A 17,680-nucleotide genomic window follows, 5' to 3' on the forward strand; every position below is an offset into this window, starting at 1 on the left:
CTTGTGGGAAATGGCAAGTGTGAAAGCCAGAGGGTAGACCAGCATGCTGAAAACTTGTTGCCCTTTTTCAGTCTAAAATCTTCAGGGTAGGCTAGGAAGTTAGCAACTCAGGCAGGGTTTCTTCAGTGTAGTTTATTTTTAAATTATTAGGGACTTTGCACATATGTGTGTATATATGTGTGTATGTGTGAGTGCTGGCTGTATGTGTGAGGGCAGGTGTGCATGTGGAGGTCAAAGTACAACTCTCAGGAGTCAGTTCTCGCCTTCCACATTGTTGAGGCAGGGTCTTTCTTGCTGTTTCTGCCACTCTGCATATTCCAGATTAGCTGGCCCACCAGCCTCCAGGCCATCTTCCTGTGTCTTCCACCTATCTTGCTATAGGAGTGTTGGGATTACAGATGCAAACCATTCCATTTGGGTTTTTATGTGGATTTTGGGGATTAAACTTGGGTCATCAGGCTTGCATGGCTTGTGCTTTTTACCTGCTGAGCCAACTCCCAGTCTCCTCTTTGGTGTACTCTTGAAGCAGAATTGTGTCTTTCGGAAAACTCAGTGGATGCTTTTAAGGTCTTCGGTTTATTGGATAATGCCAACCCACATTATGGAGGGCAATTTGCATTACCTAAAGTCAATTGACTATAAATGTTAATCCCATCTACCAAATATCTTCAACACTGTTAGGCTCCTTCTCAGGAACAGAGAACAGCAGCTAGTGAAAGAAACAGAACAGGTTTTATAGGCAGTTAGGGGCTCAGGTAACTTTCCATAATGCTCCTGCCTTGGGGCTGATCATTAAGGGATGAGGAAGCTGTGGCCTCCTGATAAGCAGGGGGTGTTGAGTCACCTGGTCTCTGAGGAATACTAAATTTTGGTTTCTTCTTTCTGGTTGAGGAACCTGTTATTTAGCCTTCCATTCTAGGGAGCTTGGCAGCACTGTTGTCATTTGGGGGACCTAACATTAGCAATGTGGGAAAAAATGTAATGTTGAATCCATGTCTCACTGTGTACTAGGATATGTTCTACGTGGGCCAAACATTGAAGTGTTACAATCTATATCATAAAAGTACTTGAAGGGGCCCAGCAGTCAAGAGCACTGACTACTCTTGCAGAGGACCCACTATTGATTCCCAGCACCCACATGGTGACTAACAACCATCCATAACTCCAGTTCTAGGCGACTAGATGCCCTCTTCTGAACTCCTCGGGCATTGCATGACATGGGTGCACCCACCTACATGCAGGCATTATACTCATACACATAAGATAAAAATAATAAGGAAAATATTAAAGAAAATATTTGAAGAACCAAGGCATACGTTTTTACCTAGAAAAAGCCTCTCTGGTAATGACATAGAACTTTAAAGTTGTGTTTCTTATAATCTTCATAAATTTGATTAACTAAAAATAAATAATCCCTGTTCTCCACTCAAAAATGACTCTTAAGGAAAGTATTTGTATTAGTCAGGGTTCTCCAAAGAAACAGAACTGGTAGAATGAATATATATATATATATATATATAGATAGATAGATAGATAGATAGAGAGAGAGAGAGAGAGAGAGAGATTTATCAGCTTAGCTCACAGGATAGAGTCCGAGTAGTCCAACAATGGCTGCACCACACTGGAGAGGCTGAGAATCCATAGTCGCTCAGTCCACGAGGCTGGATGTCTCAGTAGTCCCAATCCAGTGCTGACGGTCTGACGAATTTCAAAAGATCAGCTAGTCTTCAGTCTATAGCAGCAAGAGGAACTCAGTAGTGAGAGAGAAGGCAAGCAGCAAGAAGCCAGGCATTCTCCTCTGCCTTGGCCTTTTATACGGGCTGCCATCAGAAGGTAACACCCACATTTAGGGTGTGTCTTCCAGCTGCAGATGATCCCATCAAGAAGATCTCTCTCATTTCAGTTAATCTCAGATCCAGTCAAGATGACACCCAGGATTAGCCATCACAGTATTCTTTTTAAGCCAAATGAAAAATTAAAGAAAATACTGAAGACAGGCCACACTTCGGACACAAGACTGGGAGCAATCCAGCTGGAACTGACTACCTTCTCTGTGAAATTTTGCTCTCATTGTACCAGAGGATACTATACAAGCTGCCAAGGGATAAAATGGTCCTACTCAGTTGTAAAGCATAATAAACAACAATGACTGGCCCAGCAAACTATCACTATTGATGCAGTAGTGGCACTTTTATCTTGGAGGTAATCAACAGCTGTTTAATTAGAATTAAGACCCACTCAATGGGAGGGAGTTCTTGCATGCATGTGTGGTGCTGGAGAGGTCACAGATCCTAGAGAAAAACCTACTCCTGCTACATCCCTAGACCAACATAATTTCTTACTGTTTTCTAAATATGCATCCTCATATTTACAGACAAGTGTACCTTTTGCCCCTCATCAAAGAAGCTTCTTTTTGCAGCAGATGGAGACTGTCACAGAATTCCAGAACTGATCAAATGCAGAGAATGTGTCTGTGAGACACTTAACCCTAAGTGACACATCTTCAGTGCAACTTCTACACTTAAGATGAATGCATCTCTTAACTCTCACTAGAGAAGTTTCCTTATGCAGCAGATGGTGCTTAAAACAGAAACCCACAACTGGCCAATGTGCAGAGAATAAGAAGCCACAGAGTGCCTATATCTGAATAGGAGAGCTACTTCAAACGTTTGCCTCCCAAGGCTCAGGGATCATTGTGGAAGAGGATGCAGAAAGATTGTAAGAGCCAGAGGGAGCGGATGACGACATGAAAACAGAGTCTTCCAGACAGCTGGTCAGTTACTCATACGAACTCACAGCAATGGTGACAGCATGCACAAGTCCTATGCAAGTTCAATCCAGGCAAAATCCCAGCATAGACAGGGGAAAGGAGGTAAGCAATCCCAACCCAACCGAAGGCAATTGATGGCTGCTGGGAAGAGGGAAAGACAGAGTCTTACGGGGATGGGACTTTTGATTGGCCCAGTGGATGGACCCACATTGAAGGACATTCGGGGGCACAAATCAGACTCTATAGGCCATATTGTATGTATGAGAGTTCATTAACTTGGACAGGGAGCAGTGTGGGGAGGTGCAGAAAGGGGTGAATCTAAATACCATATCATCTAAAACTATATTGTATGAAAATCTCAGAAAATTTAATGAAAATAAATAATTGAAGAAAATATTAGAGATTCTTTTTTCATGTCTGACATTATGAGGTTTGAGGAAAGCATGTCTCACCCAGCAGTATACTTATGAATCAGAAAAGCATTTGAAATTTTCTTCACACACATTCCATGTTTCTCTAATAGTGTTTTTAAAAATCAATAAAAAGACCAACAATGTAATAAAATATTGATATGATCAGTCAGTTCCTACAAAGAAAACAATTTTTGTTTTGTTTTTTGTTTTATTAAACAGGATCTTGCCATGTAGCCCTGGCTGGACTGACATTCTCCAAGTAGACCAGGCTGGCCTCTTTCATGGAGCTCTGCCTACCCCTGCCTCCCAAGTACTGGGATTAAAGGCATGGATCACCACATCTAGAAAGAAAATTATTCTTAAGACAATAAAAGACAGTCAAATCTATTCATAATAAGAGACATGCAAATTAAATTAAACAGGTACCACTCTTCATTCACAAATGTGAACTATTACATTCATACTGTGATACACTGTGTTGTTGTGTCTGTGGGGAAATAGACACTTTCAAATATTGCTAGCAGGTTTTGATAATAACTGTGAAAATTAATCTTGTAATGTCATAAAAATTTAAAATTATAAGATTAGACCCACCATATCCATCTACAATAATGTTCTATGGATTTGTTTGCGCATGTGTAAAATAATTTGTGTGTATAAAATTACACATTTACTTATTACAGTATTTGAAGTAACAAAATTTGGACAACAGCCAAAATGTACATCAGTGATTAGCAAATTACATGAATTATGATATTTTCACATAGTAGAATCCTATGCAGTTGTTAAACATCGATGAGGTTGCTGTCTTTTATTGCCTTCATTTGTTTATTTATTTTGTGTGTGTGCACAGACAGGTGCCATAGAGCACATGTGGAGGAGGTCAGAGGACAACTTGTGGTAGGCAGTTAGTTCTCTTCTTCTGCTATGGGGTCCCAGGGATCAAACTCTGATCCTCAGGCTTGGTGACAAATGTCTTTACATGCTGAGCCACCAGCAGAAAGTTGTTCTCTTTTGTTTTTACTTATGTATTTTAATTATAATTCATATTTATTCTTGAGAATTTTATATGTGTGCAATGAAATATGATCATATCCACTTCTGATTTTCCTCCTCTAGTTCTCCCCATATTCCCTTCCATCATGTCCCCCTCCCAACTTCATGTCTTTTTTTCTTTTTCTTTTTTTTTTTGATAATCCACGAAGTCTGTTTAGTACTGTCTATATATGTGTGAGTGTGGAGTTATGCACTGGAGCATGGCAAACCTTCCAGTGGGAACACCCTCAACAAACAATGATTCTCCTTCCTTGAGCAGCTTTGGACTGCCAACTTATCTCAGTAAGGGGTGGGACCTGAAGAGGTTATCTTTTAATGACATACCATGATCTGTAGCATATGTAATTAAAAAAGAAAAAGGCAGAGAACTCTGTGCAGAACTTGATGAACAGTGAAAAAGAAATGTTTATATTTAATTCCCTGTATATGAATAAAATAACATTTTGGAAGGATTCAGAAGAAGCATAATATTGGCTTCTGTTCTTGTATTTTTTTGTTGTGATAAAACACTGACCAAAAGCAACTTGGGAAGAAAAGGGTTTATTTCGGTTTATTCTTCGAGGTCACAGTTCATCACTGAGGGAAGTTAGGGCAAGAACTCAAGCAGAAGCAGAGGCAGGAACTATGGAGGAAGGCTGCTTACCGGCTTGCTCTCTGCTCATTTGATTCTAATTTGTGGCAAGTTGACATGAGAATCAGTCATCACAGCTCACTTGGAGCAGTTGCCTGAAATCCACTGTGTGGGGCTGAGGGCATGGCTCAATGGTAGAATGCTAGCCCAACAGGCAAGAGGCCCTGAAGTTCAATCCCCAGTGCTAAGAAAGAAAGAAGGGCAGGGCAGGGCAGGGCAGGGCAGGGCAAGGCAGGGAAGGGAAAAGAAGGGAAGGGAAGGGAAGGGGAGGAGAGGGGAGGGGAGGGAAGGGGAAGGGAGGGAAGGGAAGGGAAAAGAGGGGAAGGGAAGGAAAAAGAAAGGAAGGGAAGGGAAAAGAAAAGAGAAGAGAAAAAAGAAAAGAAGAAAAGAAATGTCCACCTTTGAGGAGGAGATCTGGCTAGTGGAAGAGTGGTAAGACTTTTTACTCTGCATTCCTCTGAGTACCCTTTGAATACTGGATCACTAAAACAAAAAAATTCAAATAATGAAATACGATAAAACTCATAAATAAACTTAGAATCCTAACAATAGAAACACATCTGTTTCACGTCTCAAGAAGCAATTACTTAGGCTGAGGAGGTAGCTCAGTGTTAGAGCACCAGCCTTGCATGTACCAAACCTTAGTTTCTGTTCCCACAACAGAAAGGGGATGGGGGAGACACAATTACCCAGGAAATCTCAATTTTTATAAAGCAAAAATAATTCGGGCCACATTCTTTGACTACTATGAAATAAAGTGAGAAATGAATGCAAACCTTCATTGTCCCCAGCAAAGGCCCCAATCCTGCCTAAATTTGGAGCTTCCAGAGTTCAGCCAAAATGGTCTGGTGAGATGCTTACAGGCTAAGAGTGCTTGCTAAGAAACCACAAGGACCTAAGTTCAGCTTCCAGGACCCATTTAATAAGTGGAGCATGATCTTCCACATGCCTTCAACCCCAGTGCTGTGGGGAGTGGAGACAAGGGGATCACTGGGATGTGATAGCTGCCAGCCTATCTAAAAAATAAAAACTCTAGGTTCGAGGAAAGACTCGGCCTCAAAGGAATAAGGTAGAGAGTGGTGGAGGAGGACACTGAACCCCTTCCTCTGGCCTTTGCACAAGCATAGGCAACACACACACACACACACACACACACACACACACACACACACACACACAGAAACATAATGTGAGCCAGAGTTCAGTCAAAATGATTCTCTTTCTTGAAAATACTTTATTTTTAAAGAAATTTCATGTGTATGAATGTTTTACCGGCATGTACGAAAGTACACCTATGTCATGCAATGCCTGCAGAGCCAAAGAGGATGTCGGATCCCCAGGAAACAGGAGTTAAGGATGGTTGTTAGCCATCATATGGGTGCTGGGAACTGAACCTGGATCCTCTGCAAGAGCAGCCACAGTTACTAACTCCTGAGCCATCTCTCTAGCCCCCACAGATGCCTTCTTGACAAATCCCATGCTCATTTTATTTCCTTACCATAGATACCATTGAGAAGAGATGCTAAATCTGTGTTCAGATTGTAACACTCTTTAAGTACACTTCATGAATGCAACTATGTGACTGAGGCCTTGTCCTAATTTAATCCTGAATAATGCACAAAAAGTAATTTCAACCAAAATTATAATGAAAAAAATTTAGACTTGTCACAACTATTAAAAATATTCATTTAAGCGGGGCATGGTGGCACATGCCTTTAATCCCAGCACTTGGGAGGCAGAGGCAGGCGGATCTCTGTGAGTTCAAGGCCAGCCTGGTCTACATAGTGAGTTCCAGGACAGCTGGGGCTATGGGGAGACCCTGTCTCAAAAAGACCAAAAAAAAAAATTCATTTAGAAAAAAGTAATGTAACAAAAGTCAAACACACACACACACACACACTCATAAGCACACAAAATCTAAGAAAGATACAGTTAGGAGGAACGTTCTTTCTTCACTAGATATTATAGCCTATTTATAAAACTATACAAATTTTAGGGGCTGGAGAGATGGCGCGGTGGCTAAGAACACTAGCTGTTCTTGCAGAAGAACTGGGTTCAAATCCCAGCACCCACATGACAGCTAACAACTGTTAGTAACTCCAGTTCCAGGGGATTCAACAGCCTTTTCTGTCTTCCATGAGCATTGCATGACATGGGTGCACTTCCCTACGTGCCTGCAATACATACATACACATAAAAAATAATAATAAAAAGATAAAAAATATATATACAAATTTTAAGAAATGTAATATGGATACAGGAAAAGACAGACAATACATCAAACAGAAGGAACAAAAGCAAACACAAATATTTATGATACTATTGTGACATCTGAAAATTTTTATTTATTTATTTAATTTATTATTTATTTGGGCTCTTTTGATTTGGGACAGGGTCTCTCTGTAGCCACAGCTGGCATAGAACTCACTATATAGACCAGGCTGATCTAGATCTCACAGAGATCCACCTGCCTCTGCCTCCCGAACACTGGAATTTAAAGGTGTGTGCCACCACACCCAACATTCAAAATTACTTTTCAAAAATTAACTAACTCCAATTGATAGCATATACTAAAATTAATTTAGGATATATTTGAGAATTAGCTGTTCCTCGATGTAGTAAATGACCAAGGCAAGAATCATTAATAGATTCTAACATTTCAGATAGTATTTTTTCTTTTGAGACAAGGTCTTGCTCTGTAGCCTAGACTGACCTTGAACTTGCAACCCTCCTGCTTGAGCCTCACCAATGCTGAGATTGCAGACATGTATCATCACACTCAGCTGCTTCCTAATTGTGAAGGCAGTTATGTGGTAGTCACCATCATAACTAAGTGATCAATCTCAACATCACTGCTAATGGGACTGAACATTTGTGCTTCCTGATGTAGTACAATGAGATACCACTTTTCAAGTATTGTAGCAAAAAAACCTATTGGCCCAAATCTAATCAAACCTCTAGAACTAATGTTCAGTTTAAAGAAAATAAAAGGGATAGGGGAATGAGTTAAACATAGCATAGGGGGCTAAGGGGCTGGAGAGATGGCTCAGAGGTTAAGAGCACTGGCTTCTCTTTCAGAGGACCTGGGTTCAGTTCCCAGCACCTACATGGCAGCTAACAAGCTTTGGTAGCTCCAGGTCCGGGGAATGTGACATCCTCTTCTGGACTCTGTGGGCATTACATGACACAGGTACTCTTACATTCATAGAGGTGAAATACTCATACACAAAATAAAGCTAAATAAATTAATTTTAAACATTTATTTATTTATATTTTAGATGTATGAGTGTTTTGCCTGCATGTGTACCCATGTCATGCAAAGTCCACAGAAGGCAGAAGAGGGCGTTAGATACCCTGGAACTGGAGTCATGGATGGTTGTTAGCCACTATGTGAGTACTGGGAATCTAATTTGGGTCCTTTGGAAGAACAACCTGTGCTCTTAACTGCTGAGCCTTTTCTCCAGCCCCAAATTAATTAAAAAAAAATACCATAAGAAATATTGAGCAAATCCTGATGCTAAATGTCATGACACAAAATTGTTCTGGACTCATCAGAAAGATGGTACCTACCAGAAAGGAGAACAAGCAGAGGCACTGGTCTAGATTAAAAGAAATACAGTGATGAGGGGATGGGAGAAAGCTCAGTTGTTAATGTACTTCCTATGTAAGCATGAGGACCTAAGTTCAGGTCCCCAGTTGTAATCACAGAGCTGGAGAAGCAGAGGGATATGAATCCTTGGAACTCATTGGCCAGTAAGTCTAGCCAAATTGGTGAGGTCCAGGTTCAATCAGAGACCTTGTTTCAAAAAAAGAAGGTGGAGAGCAATAGAGGAGGACATTAGCTGTCAACCTCTAGCCTCTACACACATGTAGGCACATATGTATTAGTTACTTTCTTGTGATAAAACACCATGACTAAGCCAGGCATGGTGGTGCACACCTGTAGTCCCAGCACTTGGGAGGCAGAGGCAGGTGGATCTCTGTGAGTTAAAGGCCAGCCTGGTCTACACAGTGAGTTCCAGGACAGCTGGGGCTACAGGGAGACCCTGCTTCAAAAAGACCAAACAAAACAAAACAAAACAAAACAAAACACCATGACTAAAGGTGACTTATGGAAGAAAAAATTTATTTTTGCATATAGTTCCAAAAGGTTAAGAGTCCATCATGGCAGAGAGACATCATAGCAAGCAGCAGGCATGGTGGCAGGAGCAGAAAGCTTGAGAAAAATCACATCTTCAACCACAAACATGAAGCAAAGAGAGTGAAGAAGTGGGGCAAAGCTATAAACATTCAAAACTTTCCCTCAGTGGCATACCTTCTCCAGCATGGCTGCACCAACTAAACTTTGCCAGGCAGTACCACCAACTGGGGACCAAGTGTTTAAATACCTGAGCCTATGGTTGACATTTCTCATTCAAACCACTACATTCCACTCCCTGGCCCTCATAGGCTCATGGTTATATCATAATGCAAAATGCAGTTTTTCCAACTGTAAAAGTCTCCATAGCTTTAACAGTCTCTATACTGTCCCAAAGTCCAAAGTGTCTTCTGAGACTCCAGGCAACCTCTTAAGTACAACCCGTTATAAAATCATGAAAACAAATTCCAACTAAACAATAACACAGAATATACATTCCCATTCCAAAAAGGAAGAGTGGGTTATTCCTGGACAAAAGCCAGACTGAAAGAGGGGCAAATATCAAATCCTGTGGCTTTATGTCCTGTGTCTGGGATTTTATTCTTTTTTAAAATTATTTTTTGAGACAGGGGCTCTCAGTAGCCCCAGCTGGCCTGGAACTCACTATGTAGACCAGGCTGGCCTCAAACTCACAGAGATCTGCCTGCCTCTGCCTCCCAAGTGCTGGGATTAAAGGCGTATGCCACCACACCTGGTTTTGGTTTTTATTTTTATTTTTATTATTTATTTATTATTTATTTTTGTTTTTTGAGACAGGGTTTCCCTGTAGCCCCAGTTGGCCTAGAACTCAGTATGTAGACCAGGCTGACATTAAGCTCAAAGGGATCAACCTGCCTCTACCTCTCAAGTGCTGGGATTAAAGTTGTGCACCACAATGCTGAGCTAGTCTGTGACTTTAGTTTCAAAGGGCTTAGATGGCTCCACTCCTCCAGCTTTGCAAAATATATCTCTCTCTTGTCCTGGTTCCACTCCCTGTATGCCATCCTCCTTGGCAGATGTCTCATGGCTCTGGCGTATCCAACATCTTCAGAGATTTATTTTCACAGCTTCACACAATGGCCTCACAGGATCTTCTTGTAGTAACTCCTGCACTGCCACACACTGCCTGGCCTTAGAAGTTCTTGGAAAGCTCAGAGGAATAATCCACAAACCTTTCATTCTTGCATTTTTCTTGCCTCTAAAACCAGTACCACATGGATGACGCTGCTAAGTTTGACTGCCAGCTTGGAATGGATGCTTACCTACTTTGACTACATTAGTAGCAGCTTTTGTATGTTAAAACAATTGCTTTCTAGGAGAAAGCAACCCATTAGGCTTTCTCTTTTCACAAGTTAGATGCTTAAGTAGGTGAGGTCTTGACCTAAGGGTACCCTTTCTATTGCTCCAGGGCAGAGCAGGAGGCCACTCCTCAATGGTGCTAATCACTGTAACAACTACAATCTAAGATTCCTAATCATCCTTTTCTCTCCACACTATACATTTTGTATTTCTTTCTACCCTACTTGCTCTTTTTTGTACACCTACATAAGAGATATTGGTAATAACCATATCACAGAGTCAAAGTTATACTGTCTTGCAATTTCCTCTACCAAAGAAATTAGTTCATTACTTTTTAATTTAGCCTCAGGCAAGTTCTTAGGACATGGGTAGAATGCAGCTATATTCTTTGCCAAAATATCACATGAATAGCATCTAGCCCAATTGTAATAGAGACTTTATTTACTTCTGAAACCTCATGCAATAAATCTCTACCTTCTGCATTACTCTCAGCACTATTGTCTTCAGGTTCCTAGTAGAATAGTCTGTTAAGCTCTGCTTAAAACATTCAAATGCTTTTCTACTCCAAATTTCCAAAGTCTTCTATATTTCTCCAAAACGCAATGTGGTTAGGTTTTTTTTTTTTTTTTTTTGATAGCAACAGCCCCACTCCTAGTACCAACTTCTGTATTGGTTGGTTTCTTGTTGTTGTGATAAAATACTGTGACTAAAAGTGACTTATGGAAGAGTTTATTTTGGCTTATAGTTGTAGAAGGTTAAGAATCAGTCATGACAGGGAGGCATGGCAGCAAGCGGCATGTATGATGGCAGGAAAAGGAGGCTGAGAAATTACATCTTCAACCACAAACATGAAGCAGAGAGAGCAAAATGGAAGTAGGGTACAGCTTTGACTATTTAAAGCCTGCCCCTAGTGACATACTTCCTCCAGCGAGGCTACACCACCTAAACCTCCTCAATTAGTATCACCAACTGGGGACCAAGTGTTCAAATACCTGACCCTATGGGAGAGACTACTCATTCAACCACCACAACATACAGACACACACATGTACACCACACACACACACACCACTGAGATGCAATAATGAAAGAAATGCAAAGCAGGTGATCTACTGGATTATGTTTGGGAAAAAAAATTGCCAGAAAATGCATTTTGGGGCATTGTAGGAGATTTTAAATATGGATTGTATATAAGGGAATTATCAATTGATTGACTTTGGTTTGATAATGGTATGTGTATATAAAAAAATTCTTATTCCTGGGTGTTAGTTTTTGAAATATTCAATACTGAAGTATTATACCGGTGGCTTGTTTTCAAATGGATCAGAAAAAAAGGAGAGATTATGCTGAGAGAAAACAAATGTAATGAAAGATAGCAATTGATCTAAGAGGAGCAAATATGAATGCTTCTCATATTGTCCTTTCAATGTTTGGACATTTTCAATGTCCAAAAAATTGGAGCGAAAGTTTTAAAAGTGAAAAAAGGGAGCTGGGGAGATGGCTCAGTGGTTAAGAACACTGGTTGTTCTTGCAGAAGACCCAGGTTTGAATCCCAGCACCCACATGGAAACTAACAACTGTCTGTAACTCCAGTTCCAGGGGATCCGACAGCCTCTTCTGTCCTCCGTGGGCATTGTATGACATGGGTGCACTTACCTACATGCAGGCATAATACTTATACACATAAAAAAATATTTTTTTTAAAGTGAAAAAAAAATATGAGTCACTGAAATGGCTCAGTGTGTAAAAGGGTTTGCCACCAAGTCTGATGACCTGAGTTCAATCCTTGTACACCCATATAGTAGTGGAAGCAGAAAACCAACTCAACATAGATGTTCTCTGACCTCCACATTTCCACCATGTATACATACCCATGCATACATATACACACACATGAAATAGTTTTTTAAGATTTATTTCTATTTTTTATCTGTGCATATATATGTATGTATGAGTGTGGGTTTGTGCGTGTGCCCAGAAGAGGGTGTTGGATCCCCATGGGTCTGGAGTTACACAGGTGGTTGTGAGCCACCCAACACGAATGCTGGGCACCAAACTCTGGTCCACTGGAAGAGCACCAAGAGCTTTTAACCACTAAACCATCTCTCCATCCCCACAAAATGATTTTTTTTTAAATTATGAAAACACCAATTAGGAGAAAATAGATAAAATTTTTATAATTATGCACTGTAGAGAACCTTTAATGTGTTACTCTGAAGTAAATCATTCCATCAAAGACACATGAGAGCTGGAGAGAGAACTCAGCCTTCATCAGAATCATCTGAGATACATGCTAAAAATGCAGCTCCTTAGGCCTACAAAAACTACGTTTATTTATTTGTGTGTGCTCACAGTGCACAAGTCAAAGGACAACTTGTGAGAACTGGTTCTTTCCTTCCATCATATGGCAGCAAACGTCTTTACCCACTGAACCATCTCAAAAGACTGTCCTAGGGAATATAACTTTGCTTTCTAAATGATATAAACTTCCCTGGTGGTTTGTAATCACACTATTCAGGAATCAAAAATATGACTCAAATTTTTCCCCCTTCTTCAATTCATTTACCTTTGTTTCAGAAGGAAGGTGGGAATATAGAAGCCAGTCAAGGTCATTTCTGGCTTATGTGCTGCCTTAGGCAAATTCTTTAACCACATTAAAAACAGTGTGAATAATGACTACCTTGAAGGGCTCTTGTAAAAAGTAGAGTCACTCCTTGAAAAGTGTCCAATAATGTGATTGGCATAGAATAGCTTCCCAATAAGTGACTGCATTACGTTTCACTGAAACTCATAAGCTATTTCTATGGTTCTTTTTCTCGTTCTTGTCCTCCTTTCTTTATGTGCTTTGTATATAATTATGACCCCCACCCCCAGAAAATATGCAGATGTCTAAGTTTCCAGAACCTTAGAATATGATGTTATTTTAAAATGAGATCCTTACAGATGTAGTTCTCAGATTTTTTTTTTCAGTGCTGAGGATGAAACTCATGGCCTCAGGCATGCTAGGCAACACTGAGTTACATCCTCAGCCAGAGGAAGTCACAACATAGTTCAGTGGGCCCCCACTCTGATAGGTTTCTTAATCAGAAGAGAGAAATTAGAACACAGATTGGCCAGCAGAAAGATGGATATGAAGATACACAGGAAAGATGGCCATGTGACATAGGTAGAAATTGGGATGATACATCTAAATCAAAGACTGAGTGCCAAGGATCGCCAGCGGCAAGGAAGAGACAAGGAAGTATTCTCCTGTACGGGTCTCACAGGAAGCAGGGCCCTCCCAACATCCTGATTTAGGACTTCTGACCTTCAGAATCATGAGAAAATAAATTACCATTATTTTAAGCCATACAGTGTTTGATACTTTGTCACAGCATTCCTTAGGAAGTAGTATAAGCCCTAATATCCTTCAGTAGGTAGACGAAACCAACTGTGATACAGCCACATTGTGAGCAGAACACTACTGAATCTTAAAGACCTTTAAAGATAGTCTTCAGAGGCTACATCTGCATGCTTCCTGTGACATCCTGTTAAAGGAAAACTGATAGGGAAGGAAAATCTCAGCATTTGCCAGAGATTAGGGTTTGTTGACTACACAGGGGAACAATGAGGGAAATTTTCTGAGGCATGAAACTGCTCTGTGACTTGATTGCAATAGTGGCTATGTAAATCTATGCATATATGCCAGGTGAGGTGGCACACACATTTAATTCCCAGCAATCAGGCAGAAGCAGGTGGATCTCTGCAAGTATGAGGCTAGCCTGGTCTACATAGCCAGCCTGGATAACATACTGAGACTTTATCTCCAAAAAATAATAAAATAAAAATAAAAATAGATCTATGCATATCTTAAGATTCTTAGTGCTATATGTCCAAAAAGAGTTCATTTTATGGTATATTAATTTAAAGTTTAAAAAAAAGTGAACACAGCAGTTAGGAGCACTGGCTGTTCTTATAGAAGACCCTGGTTTGAATCTCAGTACCCACATGGCATCTATAACTCCAGTTCCAGGGGATCTGATGGTCGGCACTGCACGGCATGGGTGCACTCACAGACATGCAGGCATAACACTCATACACATAAAAGAAAAAAACATAAAAAAATGAACACACACCTATACTCAAATCATTTTCAACACTACTTGTAAAGACATTTCCCATCTTGGTTTCCTGCCGGGAATAGGTTTCTTCTTTCCTGTTTTCTCTGTCAACTAAAGGCCCAAGGTCATTTTCGGTCTTTATGTAGAGTCCAGAGAGGATAAGAGGAGTGAGCTGGGTGGCTCACATGGACTCCATCAACTAGAAGTCTGGTTCATAGATGTTAGGGATCAGACCTATCCCGGAGTGGATCATGCGGACCGTGTTCTTATTAAACAGCTTGAACTCGTAATGGACAAGTTGCTCCCAGAAGCCATTGTTGGGCCGGATGACCGGGCGGCACAACTTGGTCCACCTGTAGGCATCCAGCAGGGTCATGGTGCGGTATTTCATGAGGTAGGCTAGGCAGAGGGTTGCGGAGCGGCTCACTCCTGCGGCGCAGTGCAGTAGCGTGCGGCCATTTCTCATTTCCACGCCATGGATGTGATCAGCGACAGGGTCAAAAAAGTCATAGAGATAGGAATTGGGAGTGTCACTCACAGGCACCCGCATGTACTGAATGTCTTCAAAGACTGCGTTCACCACTTCTGCCGCAGCATTGATGATCGTGGTGATGTGATGGTCGGTTAGGATGTGTTTGTTGTTAGCGGCCGCAGCATCGCTGATAAAGAGGCTTCTGGTTATCTGAGAGAGGCCATAGCTGCTGGACTGCTGCTCCACCCGAGCCCGAGGGACATAAGACGATGGTATCATCAAGTCGGCAGGTCAGTTGTCTCTCTTCACGAAGTTCTAGAGCCTTGCCAGCAGTGACTTGGGGAACGCAGCTGCACTGTGAAGTCTCGGACAAGGTCTAGGGTACAGAGGAGCACTAGTGATAGGTCACTAAGCTCCCTCTCTCGTCCACTGCCCAGGCGTCACAATGGTCACTCACCTTTCTCCTCCTCCACTGCCCAGGTGTCACAATCCTCTAAGGCACAAGGCTTAGGTTTTCAATGCAAAGGCAGTTAGCTGAGGGAAGACGTGCCCCCTAGCCCCTTCACAGGCCCACTCCCACGTCTTTCTCTTTTTCTTTTTTCTTTTCTGTCTCTTCGTTCCTCTCTCTCCTTTCTCACTTTATTTTATGATTTTTTAAATTTGTTTTCTTGTTTGTATTTGAGATAAGATCTCAACATTGTAGACTGAGCTGGTCTCAAATTCAGGATCTTTCCAACCCTCCCTAGTGCTGGGATTACAGGCCTGCATCACCATGTGGGGCCTCCAAACGCTTTCTTTGTATTTTATAGTTTATTTTTTAGATAGTGTCTCGGGTATTCCACACTACCTTTGAACTCATTATTTAGCCAGATGACTGCACATTTCTTCTGTTCCTTCCACCTCTACCTCCTGAGGTCTGGGATTATAGGCATGTACCTGCTTCTGAGGTGCTGGGGATCTAACCCAGGGCTTCAAGCATGTTAAGCAAGCACTCTCCCAGTTGAGCTCCATCCTCAGCCCTAGTTGGTTTTTACTTTTCAAAACCTAATTATCTTTTTTTTTTCCTCTTAAAATGTTCAGTTTACGAGCCAGATGTGGCAGTCCCCACCTTTAATCCCAGCACTCAAGAGACAGAGGCAGGCAGATCTCTGTGAGACTGAGGCCAACCTGGTTTACATAGTGAGTTCCAGGATAACTGGGGCTATAGGGAGACCCTGTCTCATATCTGTTTTATGCTTCAGTTACTGGACCACACTGAACACAATATCTATGAATACTTCTATTTCATTATCATTGAACAGAATTTATACTTTCTCTGCAAAGTGGTAGTATTATATTTTAAGTTGGAACAACATTTGGTTCATGTGATATGCTAATCTTTATAAAACTGCAGCAAGATAAGAGTTTGGGTGAGCTTGGTGGGCTGTTGTAACACTTCTTTGCCGATTGTTACCATAGGATTATGTTCCTGCTTACAAACACATTAGAGTTGGTTGTAAGGGAACATTGCTAACAGATTTATAGCCCTCTATCTAGCCAATAGTTGGCCTGTAGTGGACAGTTGTGACTAATTTAGCTGTGTCACAGTTCATTTATACATCTAGCCCAAAAGATTTATCACTCAATTCTCTTTATTACCTGAAACAACAGCTCAAATTACCCTGTCTGCTTTCTTCAAAAGAGTGCCCATGTACACTGTAAACCACAAGTCATTTTGATCATCACCAAAGATGTCTTCTCAGTAATACTAAAATGTTCTGGAATAAGTTAATGCCACATTATAACTGGGTCAAAAATTTATTTTTTTAAATGCCACCTAACATTTTAATTTCCTTCCAGCAAAAATTTTTTTTTTTAGTTTGACCTAAAATTGTAAAGAACCATAACTTAAAACTTTGTTTCACAGAATATGCAGAGAATCATGGTCTTCATTCTGTCTCCGTCATCATTTTAAGAAATATCTTAATTATTGTTAGTGTGTCTGTTTGTATGTGTGTGTGTGTATGCATGTGGGCAGGCACATGCCAGGTGCACATGCCATGGTGCACATGTGGAAATCAGAGAACTTTCGGGAGTCAGTCAGTTCTCTCCTTTCGCCTTGGGTTCAGGGAATTGAACTCGGGCTGACAGGCTTACACTTCAAGCACCTTAACCCACTGAGCCACTGGTCCGTCATTTTGATTTATGTGTAAAGGTGTGTTGTAGTTGTGAAAAAGGATGAGACAGATGCTATCCTTTTCATAATGGTCAGGGAAATAATAACCTCAAGACATTACATCATTTTCCTTAGTTGCATAATCAAATTATTTTAAAAAATTTTTATTGACCTTTTATACATTTCATACAACAATTATTATTATTATTATTATTATTATTATGGTCTTTTTGAGTAGTTAATATTTTTCTTATACAAGTCTACATGGAGCTTCCCTACCCACTTCTGGGAGTGTTGTGAAAGAATTTGTCATTTGACTTGGTCTAATGGTCAACATCATCCAAAACCAACAACAATATGCTGCCCTTTATTAAGACCTGGATATTGTGGATCTGGAGAGATAGTTCACTGCCGAACGGCGCTAGCTGGCTGTGCAGAAGACCTGCACTCAGTTCCCAGAACCCACATGGCAACTCACAAGAGTCTGCAACTCTAGTTCCAGGGGACCCAACACCCTCTTCTGGCCTCTGTGGGCACTGCACATACTTGATGTACATACATACACATATGCACGTACATGCACATAAAATAAAAATAAATCTAAAAA

At 40.9% G+C, this 17,680-nt stretch overlaps 1 protein-coding gene across 1 annotated transcript; it reads right to left on the bottom strand.

Annotated features, from left to right (window-relative positions):
* Nucleotides 1-14,627: 14,627 nt before the first annotated feature.
* LOC103740769 (dual specificity phosphatase 21-like) lies at nt 14,628-15,197 on the bottom strand. Its single transcript, XM_008841448.2, is given in 1 exon segment — nt 14,628-15,197. A coding segment is annotated over 1 exon segment (570 nt).
* Nucleotides 15,198-17,680: the final 2,483 nt, after the last annotated feature.

Source organism: Nannospalax galili, unplaced genomic scaffold, assembly GCF_000622305.1.
Source record: "Nannospalax galili isolate Female #2095 unplaced genomic scaffold, S.galili_v1.0 scaffold3181, whole genome shotgun sequence".
NCBI lineage: Eukaryota > Metazoa > Chordata > Mammalia > Rodentia > Spalacidae > Nannospalax > Nannospalax galili.